Source organism: Carcharodon carcharias, chromosome 25 (genome assembly GCF_017639515.1).
Source record: "Carcharodon carcharias isolate sCarCar2 chromosome 25, sCarCar2.pri, whole genome shotgun sequence".
In the NCBI taxonomy this organism is placed as follows: Eukaryota; Metazoa; Chordata; class Chondrichthyes; order Lamniformes; family Lamnidae; genus Carcharodon; species Carcharodon carcharias.
In genome coordinates this window covers 15541284-15558153 of record NC_054491.1, presented here as the reverse complement: position 1 = coordinate 15558153, position 16870 = coordinate 15541284, and the positions used below count along the sequence as shown (strand labels likewise).

At 40.9% G+C, this 16870-nt stretch overlaps 1 protein-coding gene across 1 annotated transcript; it reads right to left on the bottom strand.

Moving 5' to 3' along the window:
• Nucleotides 1-216: 216 nt before the first annotated feature.
• On the bottom strand, nucleotides 217-4341 carry LOC121269563 (apolipoprotein A-I-like). Its single transcript, XM_041174262.1, has 3 exons — nucleotides 4299-4341; nucleotides 2277-2427; nucleotides 217-811 (listed from the first exon to the last, which is right to left on the bottom strand). The coding sequence occupies exons 1-3, from the start codon at nucleotides 4339-4341 to the stop codon at nucleotides 217-219; spliced, it is 789 nt and encodes a 262-aa protein (XP_041030196.1).
• Between the last annotated feature and the right edge of the window lie 12529 nt (nucleotides 4342-16870).

Here is a 16870-nt window from a genome sequence, read left to right as displayed (position 1 = left end):
TGCAATTTTCCCAAGAATGGGAACAACCTGTGTTACATTCTACTTGTAAAGATAGTAGTATGTGTTTTTTAATGCAGCATTTTGGTATCCTGGCTGTACATAAATAAAACCTGTGTGTATTAAATTAAACATTGGAATATTAATGTGGTAACACTGAAACAAGACAGACCATGGTCGATCATTGTCCAAAGTACAATTTGGATTCTTTGGCTTGTCCTACTGTTCTTGATTAAGGTTTTGGTGGAATGTTTCCCACAGTGAGGTCAACTTGCTTTTAAGATCTTTAACATATGGGGTGACATGCTCCTGGATGTTCTGGGCCAGAGGAGTGAATGACTCTCTCACCACCTCCATGTTTTGATAGAATTTTTCACTCAGTTCATCGGTCAAAGGAGAAGCTTTCTGGTGGAATTCCTCCAGACGTTGATTGAGCATTTCACGAGCATTTTCAGTAAACGGTGCAACATTCACTTGAAAGTCCTGAATATTGGTCTGGATTTTCTCCTGGACCTTCTGAGCTAAAGGGTGGAGGTTTTTAGCTTTCTGAATAACGTGCTTCTTAAGACTGCTGGCCAGGGGTGCTAGCATAACCTGGTATTCCTCAACACTCTGGTTGACCCTGTTACGGAGGTCATCAGTGTACAGAAGGATTTTGACTTTGAGTTCTTCCAAGTCCTCTTGAATCTTCTTCTCAAGCTTCAAGCCGTCTTTCTGTAATCGCTCTTGAATTTCATCTGACAGAGGAGCTACCACCTTTTGTAGCTCTGTAACATAGTTGTTGAGTTTCTCCAAGCTCTCTGAAATTTTTAGGCTACAAATAAAATCAAAAATTACAATGAGGACTCCACCTTTGTCATATGTTGCACCCTAAGTAAACTAGTATTTTTTTAAAAAATTGAAGTACTTTGCACCTCCCACCTAATACTTTTTAAAATTTAAGATATCTGAGTAGTGTTGGGAGAAGGTAAATATATCTCAATTGGTAACATCCATCTAGGATGCAGGCAAAATAATACATGGACTGATATGCTGCATATAGAGATGGAAGCTAATGGCTTTACAGTCAGTTTTAATCCAACTCTTAGTCAACATATGCACACAATGAACCACTTAAGCAGAACTTGCAATTTTATAAAAGACTCTATAGGGAATTTTTATTCACCTGAGCTGCAAGAAGTGAATTGATCAGAATGTCATGGGGAACCTGCAATTTGGGATTACCAGACATGCGACTCCAGTGTGTCAGTGAAGTCATTGATCAGCAGGCCCCTGGCTGTGGGGGGTGGGGTAGAGGTGATCGAGGGGCTGGGTGGAGAGAAAATCGGGTTCAGGTGGTGGCTGGAGACTGGATATCAGAGTTTGGTGGTTGGGAGGGCAATAATAGGGACCTGTGGAGGGAGTTAATAATGGGGCTGGCTGTTTGGGAGGTGGGGGCGGGGGCATGATGGTGGTGAATTCGTGGCCTCAGAGGCTAATTTGGAATGTGCCTGATCATGCAGGCATCTCAGGCAGGCACCTGGTTCCAGGAGGTGGGTGCGACGGTGCTTACCTCCCGAATCCATCAAGTCCTCACCTTAAGGAAGCTGCTGGTTTTCCAAGTACTCAGGAAACTCAGCCGGCAGGAGTTAAGCCTCAAAAGGTGCAGGACAATGAGGCTTTGTTATCATATTTAAAGTTCCAAACTCCCTCCTTGGTTCGAGGTAGTCACCAGGCCAACTTCCAGCCTCAGTTAAATCCAGAAGTGAGTGGGTTGGAAGCGTGTTTGTGTCATGGAACAGGTTTCAGACTTTCACTGTCACCCCTGGCCCCAGACCTGACTGAAACCCACCCTTTTCTTTGGGTTAAGATTCAGCCCAATGAAACTATTCTAATGTAAGTTAGCCAAAAACATTCGGCTTCATGATCATTTTTAATTGTCTCTATCAAAACCAGGCGGTATTGACCTTAACGGAAATGACCATATTGTTATAAAAACAGAAATTCTGGAAAAACTCAACAGGTCTGGCAGTATCTGGGGAGAGAGAAACAGAGTTAATGTTTCACGTCTGAATGATTCTTCTTCAGAGCTCTGAAGAAGAGTCATATTGAACTCTAAATGTTAACTCTGTTTTTCTCTCTCCACAGATGCTACCAGACCTGCTGAGTTTTTTCAGCATTTTCAGTTTTTATTTCAGACTTCCAGCATCTGCAGTATTTTGCTTTTATGATCATACAGTTATTCTATTTTATGAATAGCCAAATGTTTGCCTGAACATTGGTAACGGTTAAATACTTACTTGAGCTGCTTGCCAATCTCGGAGTTATCGATATGATTAATAGTGTCTCGAGCTGTGTCACTCACTTGAGTGAAGTAGCCCTGAAGAGTATTTTTCAACTCATTCAGACGAGTTTGAGGCTCATCTTGCCACAGGACTGCACCTTGAGTTCCTTTAAGAAGAAAGAGCTTAATTGTAACAATCGTTAAACCAGGCTTGAGTCACGTTCATACTCTATAGTACTTACAGAAAAAACAACAGGCCAATAATTTTTGCCTTATTTAGGAAAACACAGGTTCATTGGTATTAACTTACATACATTCTCTAAGGTTACTGTGTAATAAATAGTTCCTCTCCTGAGGGTTATCTGCAAATTTGAGAATGTAATGGAGTTTATGCAAACATAAGCAACGCAACAATTTCCGCCTGAATGCATGAGATGTCAGGATTAAGGCAAAGATGTATCACGTTTGAGCTTTTATCTGTAGTTTGGATATTTATCTCATTGGTGGGTTACCATTCCAGTATCACACCTGACATCAGTACCTCTAAGCAAGAGGGGGAAAAAAAAATCAGTTTCTGTTCATTGTCCATTGACCCCTCCTAGAAATAATTTGCTAGATAAGAACATGATAGTGTTTGGTGATGATGCCCCCCCCCCCCCCCCCCCCCCCCCCCGCCCCCCCCATTCCCCCTCTTCACATATGGAGCACCCGCCATTGTTTGCACTCATAATACAAAATGGGTGGGGCATCAGTGGGCAATTAGCACCCATGGAACTTCATCCCATCAGGAAGAAGAAAATTAGAAGGGGAGCAAAGTTTCTTTCTTAAAAAAAAGCAGTTATAATAGATTCCAAAAATAAAAATAACCCATGAAAAATAAGGGCCAATAACTCAAAGGTACAGTCATAAACAGGTCACCTGACTTAAGTTAATTTTTTTAACATCAAACTATCTATCCTATTTACACAGAATTTTTGTAACAAAGTGAGGGACCTCTACCACCTAGAAGGACAAGGGCAGCAGACGCATGGAGACACCACCACCTGCAAGTTCCCCTCCAAGTCACACACTGGATAATTACTTGTGTCACGCATCATCTTGACTTGGAAATATATGTCATTCCTTCACTCAATTAAAATGTTAGGACTCCCTGCCCAACAGGGCAGTGGAAGCACCTACACCACATGCAGACTGCAAGGATTCAAGACGACAGGACGATGTTAAACTTCTTACAGCCAGTTAATGAAGTCAAACTTTACTCAGCTTTAGATTAGCTCACAAAGTGAGACATTACAAATGTTTAGCTCCTGCAACCCACCACCAGCATCAATAAGTGTCTCTTTATACATTACAAAAACCAATGAAAAAGGTGGGATATATGCACAGTAATTCCCCAACCTGTAAACACTTAATCTTGATTCATACAATTGACAGATGGCTCACCACCATCTTCTCAAGGGCAATTAAGGATGGACAATAAATGCTGGCCTTGCCAGCAATGCCCACATTCCATAATAACAAAGATATATAAAAAAGGTCATTTAAGCAGTAAAGTTAGTAACCAGATCGTATTCCAGCACTGACATATCAATTGTCAGCTGAAGCATCTTCTGAGGTTAGGTGTGAGGTTTCAGCAATAATGCTGAGGTATTTTGTTCAGTTAGTGTAGGAACCTACACAAATGGTGCATTAAGTGTTTCAAACATTTAATGAGCTCTGATGTACACACAATTCTTTGACCAGTTTTAATTTTGCACTTTTTTTTACAGAGTTCCTAAATAAAACACAATGCCAGACTAAACACTGTGATATATTTCAGCTCTACAGTTACCATTATTATTAGAATGTTATTATTATAATGTTTAACAGGTAGCATACATAAGAATGTAAATCATTATTTACGAGTTTAATAAAGAAAATAATGAACCCATTAAACTTGGTGACACCAGATGCTTCCCTTCAAATCAAAACCATTATTTGTATACAGCTGGTGTGTTATTTCTTCAACTATTGAGAGTAAAGGATTGTGTGCACATACCTGTGATCATAAAGAAAGCCAAAGTCATAACAATTGTCTTCATGATGGCTGGAAGAATCGACACTGTGAATAAAATATTATCTTTCAGAACTTTGGAATTGAATGTATTTTTTTCATTTACACTGTCAGATGATTACATTCAGTATTTTGGGATTATTAATGGCAAAGAAATAGGACTAAAGATCTGTAACTTCATAGTTGGTAAATGCATTGTCTGTTGTGCCATAGGCCAAAAGATTCCAGGTTTCATCTCTGAATAGGTTAACCTGAGCTGGAATGATAGTAGAGCATCACATTACTCTCTGTCTCTTCATCTAAATCATTCATATAACTTGTAAATAGTTGAGGGACCAACACTGACCCTTGCGGCACTCTACTTTTCACTACCTGCCAACTTGAAAAAGTCCCATTTATGCCCATTCTCTGCTTCCTATCTATTAACCAATTTCTATCCATGCTAACTCCATGCACACTTACCTTGCCTATTAACCTTTTGTGTGGCACCTTATCAAAAGCCTTTTGGAAGTACAGATATACTATATCCACCGGTTCCCCTTTATCCACCTTACTAGTTATATCCTCAAAAAAACTGTCAATAACTTTGTTAAACAGAATTTGCCTTTAGTAAAACCATGTTGACTTGCTCTAATGATAAGACTTCCTTAAAACTAGCTTCCAGCATTTTTCCAATTTTAGGCTATCTGGCTGTGGTTCCCTGTTTTCTCTTTCTGTCCTCTCTTGAAAAGTGGACTAACATTTGCCAACTTGCAATCTGATGGGACCATTCCCAAATCCAATGAATTCTGGGAAATCACAGCCAGCACATCCACTATCTCTCCAGCTATCTCCTGAAGAACTCTAGGCTGCAAGCCAGCAGGTATTAGGGATTTGTCGCAGTTTAGTCCCTTAGGTTTCTCCAATACTTTTTCTCTGTGGATATTCATTTGTCTAATGTCCTCACCCTTGTTAACCCCTAGTTTACTCTCTATTTCTGGAATGAAACTTGTTTCTTCCACTGTGAAGACAGACACAAAATATTTGTTCAACACCTCCATTTCCGCATTCCCCATGATAATTTCTCCTGTCTCTGATTCTAACGGACCAATGTTAACTTTATCTACTCTTTTCCTTTTTATATATTTACAAAAGCTCTTACAATCTGTTTTTATATTACTGGCTATATTTTGAAGATAAAGAATGACTACTTGGAATGAGCCACTGGAAGCTGTTTGTATTCATGGAACCTTAAAACTATCAATACCTTGAGGAAAGGAGGAGGACTGGAGGAAGATAAAAGAAATAATAGGTGTTTTTTTTAGTGATGCCAATATGCAGCTCAAGTCTGTGTCATTAACAAGGAACCGTAAACATGGACAGGATTTTAACAGACCAGCTCATCAGTAGGGTTTCATTTAACACATTTCACAGAAAGCAAAGTTCTGTTGCCTTCAACTGGAGAATTTTGAAAGTTTTAGAACTTTTTGTTTAGGCAGCACAAAAGTTAATTGTGTGAGAGTGAACTTCAATTACTGCTGCAGTAGGCTCTCTTTGTATTTATTTAATTTATCTGCTATTTGGCTTGGCACTTCTGAAATGCGTGCTATCCTGAATTGGCTCACATTCTAGATCAGGACATGATTCACCGTTCATATTGAGTTTAGGCATATTTTCCCCACTTCATCATCTTCACTCCACCTCCCCAAAAAAACACATGGAAACTTATTTGGGAAGCCAAACTGACTTCTTGCATTTAGAGCATGATCCAATCTTTGCAAAATGCCTCAATGTGCCCCATGCACATCACTTACTTTGAAGCTTGTTACCTGGACAAATTTGGCAACAAGATCCCCAAAGTTATCAAACCTATGAATGTTTGTAGTGTTGCCATGGGGTCTTTTGTTGAATTGGTCAATTGAAGACAAGCACTGCTGCAGACAATGCAGCACTGCCTCAGTATTGCACTGCAATGTAAACTTAGATTGCAAGTTTAACTTCTGAGTGTGCCAGTAAAACATGTGCATTGGAGCACTGTCTCTGTTACTGAGGATGTGGTTTCTGCAAATTCAGTATCGAAGAAAAATAATATCGCTTAATGCTCTTCAAAGCAGTTAGTTTCGCTAAAATAAGTCAAAAGCTAGTTCAAAAACTAGTATAATTCATGGTAATAATCCCTCACATGAACACTTGTAGCTGAAATTTAACTTTGAGTGAATATTTTTTTCAAATTCCATTACCCTACCACACAGATCTATAAGGTTCACCAAAAATTGTACGCTGGAACACAATGCTGCAATGCAAATAATATTATTCTCAAGCATTTCGCTTTAACCTTATTGGCATTTATGGGAGCAATAATATTAGAAAGACACCTGAAAATCAGTGAAGCATCACTCACCTATCACTGTTTAGGTAGTTTCTCACTTGTCTTCTCTTCACTTCTTCTGCTGTCTGGACCCGCAAGGCTCCTTGTATTTATCACTCGGCTGCTATCACATCTGATAAGGAAGAGAACTATAAACTGTGCTTGGTAAGTTTTAATTATGTGGAAGTTTGGGAATCAAAGGTCAGAGTTCCCAGCTTGCTAACGCTTACAACAGCCAACTTCCAACAAGCACCGGAGTAGAGCAAAGATCAACTAATCACATGAAGACTCATTTGAAGTCTTTGTAGTTCACAAGATGATTTTCTTTAAATTCTTCACCCCATCAAAACATTTTTTACTCCTTTTTAACTCTGCCTTTTACAAAGTGTCTTCTCTCTACACAAGCTGCCACACTGCTGAGTATTTCCAGCATTTTCAGTTTTTATTTCTAATTCACTGTACTGCCCCAAGTTAAGCTACAATTAAAAATTGTTTTGAGCTTCTATTTGTTTAAGCCTCCTGCTTTCTCCCTCTTTACCCCTCTCTGACTCCTAAGGGCACTAACACAGGGTTATGAGCAACCTGCTCATGCCTCACTCAAGAGATCAGGGTTAACAAATGAAGTTGAATAAGTTTTGGCATGCTATTTGACTTTGTGTCATAACCAAGCCATTATTACCTGGTATCCACGATGGCGTGTGCATTTGGTCATGAACAGCAATCAGAAATAGAGGGTTTCTGAAATGTTTTGTAAGCTTTCCTTATTGCTCCAGCTGGAATCCGTTAACTCACTACTGGATGATGGTTTGAAATTGGAACCATCTTGTCCCAGTTAGCACAATGCAACAGCACACAACTGGTTTGCCCACTGAGGGCAGGATCCTCCACTCTTGACATGATCTTGAGTCAGGACCATCACCGGGTCCTGACTTGACTCTGGCTGCCAGGGTGCCCGCCTGGGAGATCTTCCCAGAGGCAGCCAATTAAGAGGCTTCTTCCAGCGGGTTCCTGGGGCAGCAGGTCCATCTCGAGGTACTTTCTGAAGTGGTTTGGATTTGTTTAAAATAAACGGTGGCCACAGCTGCGAGGCTGCCTCTGAGAAGGGGGAACTGCTCCCCAAGAGAGCTGTGGCCCTCGGATGGCTATGGTTCTGCTAGGGGGGCGGTGGGAAGCAGTGATTGTAGGATGTTCCGTGGGACCCGGGTCAGGTTCTGAGGAATTTTAAATTACAACCCTAATCCCAAATAAATTGTTAAACTCATATTCAACACCCTCCCAATAATTGGTTAGGTATATTCTCCAATTGAGTTTCTACTGATTAACAAAGATACACACAAAAAAAGTGCAAAAATAAACTAGGAGATGTGTTGGTTATTTTCTAAAAGGGGATTTAGACAAACTTGTTTTAACTTGCTGGATTACAACTGACAGATAAAAGAAACAATTTACTACAGGGTGAGTCTGTTTGTTAATTTTGCCTCTAACACAGAACTCTGCAATCTATCCGCCAACTCGTCATCAATTGTACATCAACTCATACAAGTAGAGTTTAATGTACAATTGCTTTACCTACAGTACCACCTGGTTTCGGCATACTTTTATTATCTACCTTTATGAGCAACTGGTTTTATAGTGCTAAACTAGAGATATATCATTGCGGCCAACTTAGTGAGAAACGCTATCAGTATCTGATACTGAGAATCTATGAACAGAGCACGTTGTATTCACTAAGATTTTATCTCTGACCCCTATGTTAGTGGCCCATATATCTAGTGTGTTATACCAAGGCAAATAATATTACTTCATAGCGTCATCAATAAACAAACCAACAGAGCAGTTTATGCTGCAAGAACCAAGCATTGATGTTGCAGTCATTATCAAGTTTTTATGATTAAATTAGTTAATTGTACACAAATAATTTTAACAGCTGCACTAAAACATTACTCATCTTTGTGAACAATTGGAACACTTCTGTGTTCAAAGTAACCTTTAGTGTTTTCATCTCAGTCTAAGTTAGACTTGTTAACATATTCTCTATAGTGTTGTTGAAAGCTTTCATTGATGCGCAAATACCTGTAACCGCAGAAAAATTGGGTAAGTCTGATTTTCAAAAATACTGTTTTTTCACCAACTCAGTTTTGAATGCCAGGCAGGACAAATTGGGTTAAAGTTTCTTTCAGGTAAACACCTTATAATTGGCCTGAATTCAGCTTCCAATGAGTTTGAGCCTACATCACAAAATGATACTTGTCTGAAATGGAGCTATAGTCACATACAACTGGGTAACTTGTTCCTACTTGTCAAACCATCTTCGGGTCTTAACTCTATATATCGGGATGTAAAGAGTTAGAAGCGAATAAAGCAAAAGGACGTGAAAATTACCCTTTTTGGAAAACCATAAATTAAAACATTGTTAAAAGGAACCACAATCAAGTTCATATGTTAACATTCCAATAAGATTCCCACAAATCGCACCCTCATTCTTCAGAGACGTATGACCCTGGTATTTACTGGAGTTCGGGAGTTATCGGGGGAGGCTGAAAATGAAGAACATGGCAAGTCTTAGAACACACTGGCCCTGCCAGCTCTAATGGTAAATGCTCACAATGGCCGGCCGGGATTTTCTGGCCCTGCCATGGCGGGACTTATCGTGGGGAATATGGCAGGCTAGCCGAAAGTCCATTGGACTGGATGATCCCGGCAGCAGGCAGGGCCAGAAGTTCCCACCCTATATCTTATTAAGTTTCCCGCATGGCAGAAGGTCAATTAAACAGCTTGGCCAGTGGGAAAGAAAATCAATGGCAGGAAGCCGTGGCTGGGCGTCCCAAGGTCCCTGGCAATCAGGAGAGGCCATTGGGTTGGAGGGATGTTTGGCAAACATGGCACTAGAGGAGGCCCGGCAGGGGGAGTGGTGAGGGAAGCCACAATCAGCAGGCAAAGAGGAGATGAAGAGGCTGGCAATGTGAAATGGGGGAGGGGGTGGAGCTCTTACTGAAAAGGTCCTAATGTTGTAGTAACACTTCTCTACTTTTATATCCCATTCCCCATGCAATAAAGGCAACATTCCATTTCCCTTCCTAATCACTTGCTGTACCTGCAATGTGTGTACAAGGACACCCAGATCCCTCTGTACTGCAGCATTTTACAATTTCTCTCTATTTAAATAATATTCGGCCTTTCTGTTCTTCCTGCCAAAGTGAACAACCCCACATTTTCCCACATTATACTTCATCTGCCAATTTTTCATCCACTCGCTTAACCTATTCTACATCCCTTTGCAGACTCTTTGTATCCTTCTCATAACTTGCTTTCCCACCTGCCTTTGCATCATTAGCAAATGCAGCTACAATCAGTCTGTCCCTTTATCCGAATCATTAATATAGATCGTGAATAGTTTAGGTCCCATCACTGATCCCTTTGACAATGCAAATGACCCATTTTTCCTGACCTTCTGTTTCCTGTTAGTTATCCAATCCTCTATCTATGCTAATATATCATCCCCAACACCATGAACTCTTAACTTGTGCCATAACCTTTTATGCAGCATCTTAGCGAAGCCTTTCGGAAATCCAAATACACTATATCTACTGGTTCTGCTTTTATCCACCTTGTTCGTTACATCCTCAATGAACTCTAATAAATTTGCCAAACACAAATTTTCTTTCGCAAAACCATTTTGACTCTGCCTGTTTGTATTATGATTTTCTAAGTGTTCTGCTGCTACCTCCTTAATAATGGATTCTTGCATTTTCACAAGGACAGATGTTATACTAACTGGCCTATAGTTTGCAGCTTTCTGGCTCCCTCCTTCCTCGAATAATGGTGTTACATTTATAATTTTTCAATCCTCATGGACTTTTCCAGAATCTTGGGAAAGAATTTTAGCCGTGTATATGCACGTGGGGGCACGCATAAAATAGGGCGGGCATCTAGCCCACCGCCTCCCAGCCCATCCCTGAGCTGTCCCCCATAACAAGGTGGGTGGGTAAGACTGACAGCCCACCCACCATTAGGCCTATTAAAACCTTTAACTGGCCAATTAACAATACATGTGGCTGGGGAAGACAGGACAAAGGAGATCAGCCCATCCCTTCACCATTTCAGAAGAAAAGGTGAAATGGGAGAGGCACCTCCTGCCTCCCAAGATGTTATCTCCCCTGAGTGACTGCCTCTCTAGCCTGCAAAACCCAACTCCCACATCTCTCCCCAGGGTCCCCGATCTCTCCCAACCATGAAACCTGGACTCACCTTAGTCCAGTATCCATGTTGTCTTTCTTCTTGGGACTACTAGTGGTCCCAGCAGCAGCCACTAATTCGAACACTGCTAGGACCCTCAGCTTCCAGCCAATCAGATTGGCCTGCAGCTCTCGAGGGCTGGACTTGCTGTCCCTGAGGGGTGGAAGTCCCACAATTACCTTGTTAAGGTTGACCCCAGTGTAATATCGCTGTGGGGCAGCCTTTATTCAAAACTGGTCAGTTCACAATCAGCTTTCAGCCCTAGGGAATTTTGAAAAGTTACAACCAATTCAACCACTATTTCTGCAGACATTTCCTTTAGGACCCTAGGATGCAGGTAACCAGGACTTGTCAGCCTTTAGTCCTGTTAGTTTTCCTAGTACTTTTCTCTAGTGATCATAATTGTTTTAAGTTCCTCTCTCATTTTTGCCTCTTATTTTCTGTTTCTTCTACTGTGAAGACAGATACAAAATACTTGTTCAAAGTCTGTGCCATTTCCTTGTTTCCTATTATTAATTGCCCACTCTCATCCACTAAGGTATCAATGCTTATTTTAGCTACTCTCTTTTTATATACTTGTAGAAGCTTTCACTATCTCTTTTCATATTTCCTGTTAGTTTCCTCTCATACTCCAATTTCTCCCTCATTTTTTAAGTCACCTTTTGCTACTTTCTAAATTTTTCTCAATCTTCTGGGCTACCATTAATATTTACAGCATTGTACATTTTTTCTCTCAATTTGATACCATCTTTATCTTCCTTATTTAACCACAGATGGTGTATCCTTCTTATAGCATCTTTCTTTCTTTCTAAATGGAATATATCTTTGTTCGAAGTTTGGAAATATCTTCGGAAATGCCTGCCATTGCTTCTCTGTCATCTTATTTTAACCTTTTTTTTCAGTTCACTTTATCCGACTCTGTTTTCAGATCCTTGTAATTGCCTTTATTTAAGTTTCAGGCCCAAATTTTTCACCCTCAAAATGAATATGCAATTCTATCATGATGTTATGATCAATCTTACCTAGACAATCCTTTACTATGAGGTCATTAATTAATCCTGTCTCATTACCAGGTCTAAATTGGCCTGTTCCCTGGTGGGTTCCAGAAAGTATTGTCCTAAGGAACTATCCTGAATACACTCTATGAACTCATCCTCCAGACAACTTTTGTCAATTTGATTAATCTCATCTATATAAAAATTAAAATTCTCCCCGATTATTGCAGTACTTTTCTGACAAGCCCCCATTATTTCTTGATTTATACCCTGTCCTGCAGTGTAGCTACTGTCAGGGGGCCTATATCCAGTGGCTTCTTTCCTTTACTATTTCTTATCCCCACCCACACTGATTTGACATTTTGATCCTCTGAATCAAGATCATTTCTCACTATAGTACAGATCTCATCCTTCATTAACAGAACTATCCCACCTCCTTTTTCTTTCTTCCCATCCTTCTGAAATGTCAAATACTTTTAAATATTCGGGTCCCATCTATGGTCACTTTCCAACCATGTCTCTATAAAGGCTATCATATCAGACTCATGTATTTCTATTTGGTCAATTAATCCATCTTTTTATGAATGCTGTGTTAATTCAGGACACTTTATATGTATCTTTTTTATCAATTTTCCTTGCTCTGACCTTATTTGCTGGTGTACTCTTATGTTTGTATGCTCTGCCCCTTCCTGTCACACTCTGGTTATCATTACCTGCATCACTAGCCTATACTATTGCTTTGTCCTTTCTCTTTAACTTTCCAAATCACCCCTCATGTAGGACCTGTTCCCCACCCCCTCCCCACCCACCCCATTTAGTTTAAAGCCTTCTCTATAGCCCCAGTTATACAATTCACCAGTATACTGGTCCCAACACAGTTCAGGTGGAGGCCATCCCAGTGAAACAGCTCTTTCCCCAATACTGGTGCCAGTGCCCCATGAATAGAAATCCAATTCTTCAACAACAATCTTTGAGACACACATTGAACTATCTAATCTTATTTATCTTATGCCAATGTGCTTGTGGCTCAGGTAGTAATCCGAAGATTATTACCTTTGCAGTTGTAGTAATTATGGTTTTATTTAGTGTGCAATGTACCTTTAAGAATAATACTTGTTAAGGAAGATCACATGATCTGTAGGAACCAATAGGAGAGTAGCGCAGGCTACCTCAGCAGTCAGTGTAGAGTTGGAGTTGGAGTTGAAAGCACACGTCTAGTTGCTGCTGAGTATATTGTAAATAAACTTAATGGGCAGGATTTTTCACTTGGCGTTCGGGCGTGTGCCTGACATGCCTGAGCGTGAAATAAAACATGTTGGCGTCAGCCGCGCGTGCCAACATCATCTCGAATTCTCGCAATAGCTAGGTCAGCGGGCATGCACTGGAGCTGGCAGCCTGCCCGCCGACAATTAAAAGGCCTATTAAGGCCATTAAGTTAACAATTGTGCTGAATTTTTCACTGCCCGTTCAACCTAACAGAGTCACATGAGGGGACATGTTTTGTGACATTTTTATTTTGTTCATTAGTTTTTTTAAACAGAGCTTCATTTCTCTGAGGCAGCTCCATTCCTCAGAAAGATTGAAGCGCTCTGTCGTGCGCATGTGCCAAGTTCACACTAGGCCCTCTCGCCCTCCTCCCCCCCGCCCACACAGGCAGCGCTGAGCACGGCCGCTTGCGTTCCACACTGGGCAAGTCTTAATTGGCCTGCCCGTGTAAAATTGCAGTGCGGTACCGATCGCAGTTGGCAGTCAGCTTCCCGCCCGCCCCCGCGGAGCACCCCTGCCAAGGGCAAAATTCTGCCCAATGTTTCCATCCAAGAAATGTCTGCAGATCAATTCTATCCTTAATAGTACAACTTGGCCACCCTACAACAAACTGGCGATGAGGATAAAAAGGACTGAACAGAAGAAATCAAGTTAGAATGAAATTGGCACTGTACCTCGCCCAGTAATTGTAAGTAGCAAGTGCCGTTAGAATTGAAGAAGTAATCCCCTCTTAAAATGCCACTTTTGGGAGACCTGATCATTTTGAACCAGTCACAGATGATTGGCCTCAATACATAGAATGCTTCACATTCTTTTTACAAGCGAACGAGATTACAGGGGAAGAGAAGAGGCAAGCGATCCTCTGGAGTGTTTGTGGGAGCAAAACCTACAGCTTGATTCGAAGTTTGATGGCATTCAGTGCCCCAGATTTGAAAAATATCGATTAGTTGGTGGACCTCATGAAGGGTCATTTTCAACCAAAGCCCGCAGTCACTATGCAGATGTTCAGGTTTAATTCGCGAAACAGAGCTACGGATGAGACAATTGCATGCTACGTGGCAAATATGAAACAGCTAATAGAACATTGTGCATTGTGAGTTCGGTACAACGCTGAGCGACAAGCTCAGAGATCATTTAGTGTGTGGTGTGAAAGAGGACACTATTCAGAAAAGATTATTGTCTGAAGTTGATCTGGATTTCGAGAAGATGCTAGAAATAGCGCTGGCCATGGAAAGCACAGTGAGAGATTCAAAAGCAACGTTGGGTGCGCAAAATGATGCCATCCTCCACATCGCGTGGAAAACCTCAACTGAAAGAGCCATGAGAAAGCGAGACTCCACCAAGAAGCAGGAAACAGCCCCCAGAGATAAAAACAAAAAAACTGCGGATGCTGGAAATCCAAAACAAAAACAGAATTATCTGGAAAACCTCAGCAGGTCTGGCAGCATCGGTGGAGAAGAAAAGAGTTGACGTTTCGAGTCATGACCCTTCGACAGAACGTGAGTGAATCCAAGAAAGGGGTGAAATATAAGCTGGTTTAATCGGGGGGTAGGGTTTGGGTGGGGGGAGAGAAGTGGAGGGGGTTGGTGTGGTTGCAGGGACAAACAAGCAGTGATAGAAGCAAATCATCAAAAAATGTCACAGACAACAGAACAAAAGAACACATAGGTGTTAAAGTTAGTGATATTATCTAAACGATTGTGCTAATTAAGAATGGATGGTAGGGCACTCAAGGTATAGCTCTAGTGGGGGTGGGGGGAGCATAAAAGATTTAAAAATATTTAAAAATAATGGAAATAGGTGGGAAAAGAAAAATCTATATAATTTATTGGAAAAAACAAAAGGAAGGGGGAAGAAACAGAAAGGGGGTGGGGATGGAGGAGGGAGCTCAAGACCTAAAGTTGTTGAATTCAATATTCAGTCCGGAAGGCTGTAAAGTGCCTAGTCGGAAGATGAGGTGTTGTTCCTCCAGTTTGCGTTACAAGGCACTTTATAGCCTTCCAAACTGAATATTGAATTCAACAACTTTAGGTCGTGAGCTCCCTCCCCCATCCTCACCCCCTTTCTGTTTCCCCCTTCCTTTTTTTCCAATAAATTATATAGATTTTTCTTTTCCCACCTATTTCCATTATTTTTAAATATCTTAAAATCTTTTATGCTCCCCCCACCCCCACTAGAGCTATACCTTGAGTGCCCTACCATCCATTCTTAATTAGCACAATCGTTTAGATAATATCACTAACTTTAACACCTATGTGTTCTTTTGTTCTGTTGTCTGTGACATTTTTTGATGATTTGCTTCTATCACTGCTTGTTTGTCCCTGCAACCACACCAACCCCCTCCACTTCTCTCCCCCCACCCAAACCCTACCCACCCACCCCACACACACACCTTAAACCAGCTTATATTTCACCCCTTTCTTGGATTCACTCAAGTTCTGTCAAAGGGTCATGAGGACTCGAAACATCAACTCTTTTCTTCTCCGCCGATGCTGCCAGACCTGCTGAGTTTTTCCAGGTAATTCTGTTTTTGTTTAGGAAACAGCCCCCACTAGCCGAAGAATGAAGAAAAATACCTTAGCAGTGAAATCGAAGAATAATTTCTATCGAGGTGGAAAACCATCAATCTTTTAGCGATTGGCTGTTTAAAAAAAATCGAATGCTACTACTGCCACAGAAATGGGTATATGAGGTAAGGCAAAGACAAATTCAAGCAGGCTTGTAAACAAAAGAAGCCCAATGAAATCTACAATATAGAAGAGCCTGAAACAACAAATTCAGGAATTTACTTGTTGTGTAATCTGAAAGTTGGAAAGACAGAATCAATATTTGTCAGAGTGAAAGTAAATGGTAAACCTGTTTGAAGGGAAGTGGACACGGGAGCTTCCACTACAGTAATTGGGGAACATACCTTCAGATATTTGAACAATGGTGAACATCAAATAAGTTTAGAAGAAACAGACGCCAAACTAAAAACATATACATGTGAAGACATTCAAGAAAAAGGCATAAGCAGAGTAGCTGTCCATTATGGAAGCCAATTGGAAAAGCTGCCAGTGTTAGTGTTGAGAGGCAGGGGACCAAGCCTTTTAGGGCAAAATTGGCTAAGGGAAATCAACCTTGATTGGCCCTTGAGATTCTGAAAGGAAGCAGGAAACATTCCTGCTTTGAATGAAGAGTGCGTAAGGACTGAACAACCTGTAGAAATGCAGGCTGTCCTAAGCTAAAACCTGAAAGAACAGCAGAAGGAACTCAAAGAGACCCTGCTTAATGACAGAGTTCGAGACGAGGTGAGCAACCTTCGAAGGGAAGAATAAAACCTGTTGAAACATCTTCACATGCTACAAGATTCCCTCAAATCAAAGTTTGTACCTCTGGAAAAGTATAAAGAGAAACAAAGAGAATGAGTTGGCAGAGAAGATACAACAATGTTCAATTTTCCAGGAGGCAACAAACAAATACAAAAAAGAGACGGAAAAGCTGAAAAATCAGCTAAATGAAGCCAAAGAGGCTCTGGAAGGAAAAGTCACAGAATTTTCCAAGAAGCAGACAGATAATGACATTTTGGAAGACTCAGCCACTGAGCTTAGGCAAGTTGAGCTTGCATCTGAGAGAAATCTGGCCAACAGTGAAGTCATAAAGAAGGCCGAGATTAAAGTCTGTGTTAGAAAGAAGGAGGCACGTAGAAAGAAGATACAGAAATGCTAAAAGGG

What these genes read in the sequence shown, in the direction of transcription:
- LOC121269563 (XM_041174262.1), bottom strand. Translation starts at nt 4,341, where the DNA reads ATGAAGACAATTGTTATGACTTTGGCTTTCTTTATGATCACAG. An exon ending in GGCTTTCTTTATGATCACAG is followed by an intron (nt 2,428 to 4,298) that starts GTATGTGCACAC and finishes TTCTTCTTAAAG; the next exon opens with GAACTCAAGGTGCAGTCCTG. An exon ending in GAGATTGGCAAGCAGCTCAA is followed by an intron (nt 812 to 2,276) that starts GTAAGTATTTAA and finishes TTTTATTTGTAG; the next exon opens with CCTAAAAATTTCAGAGAGCT.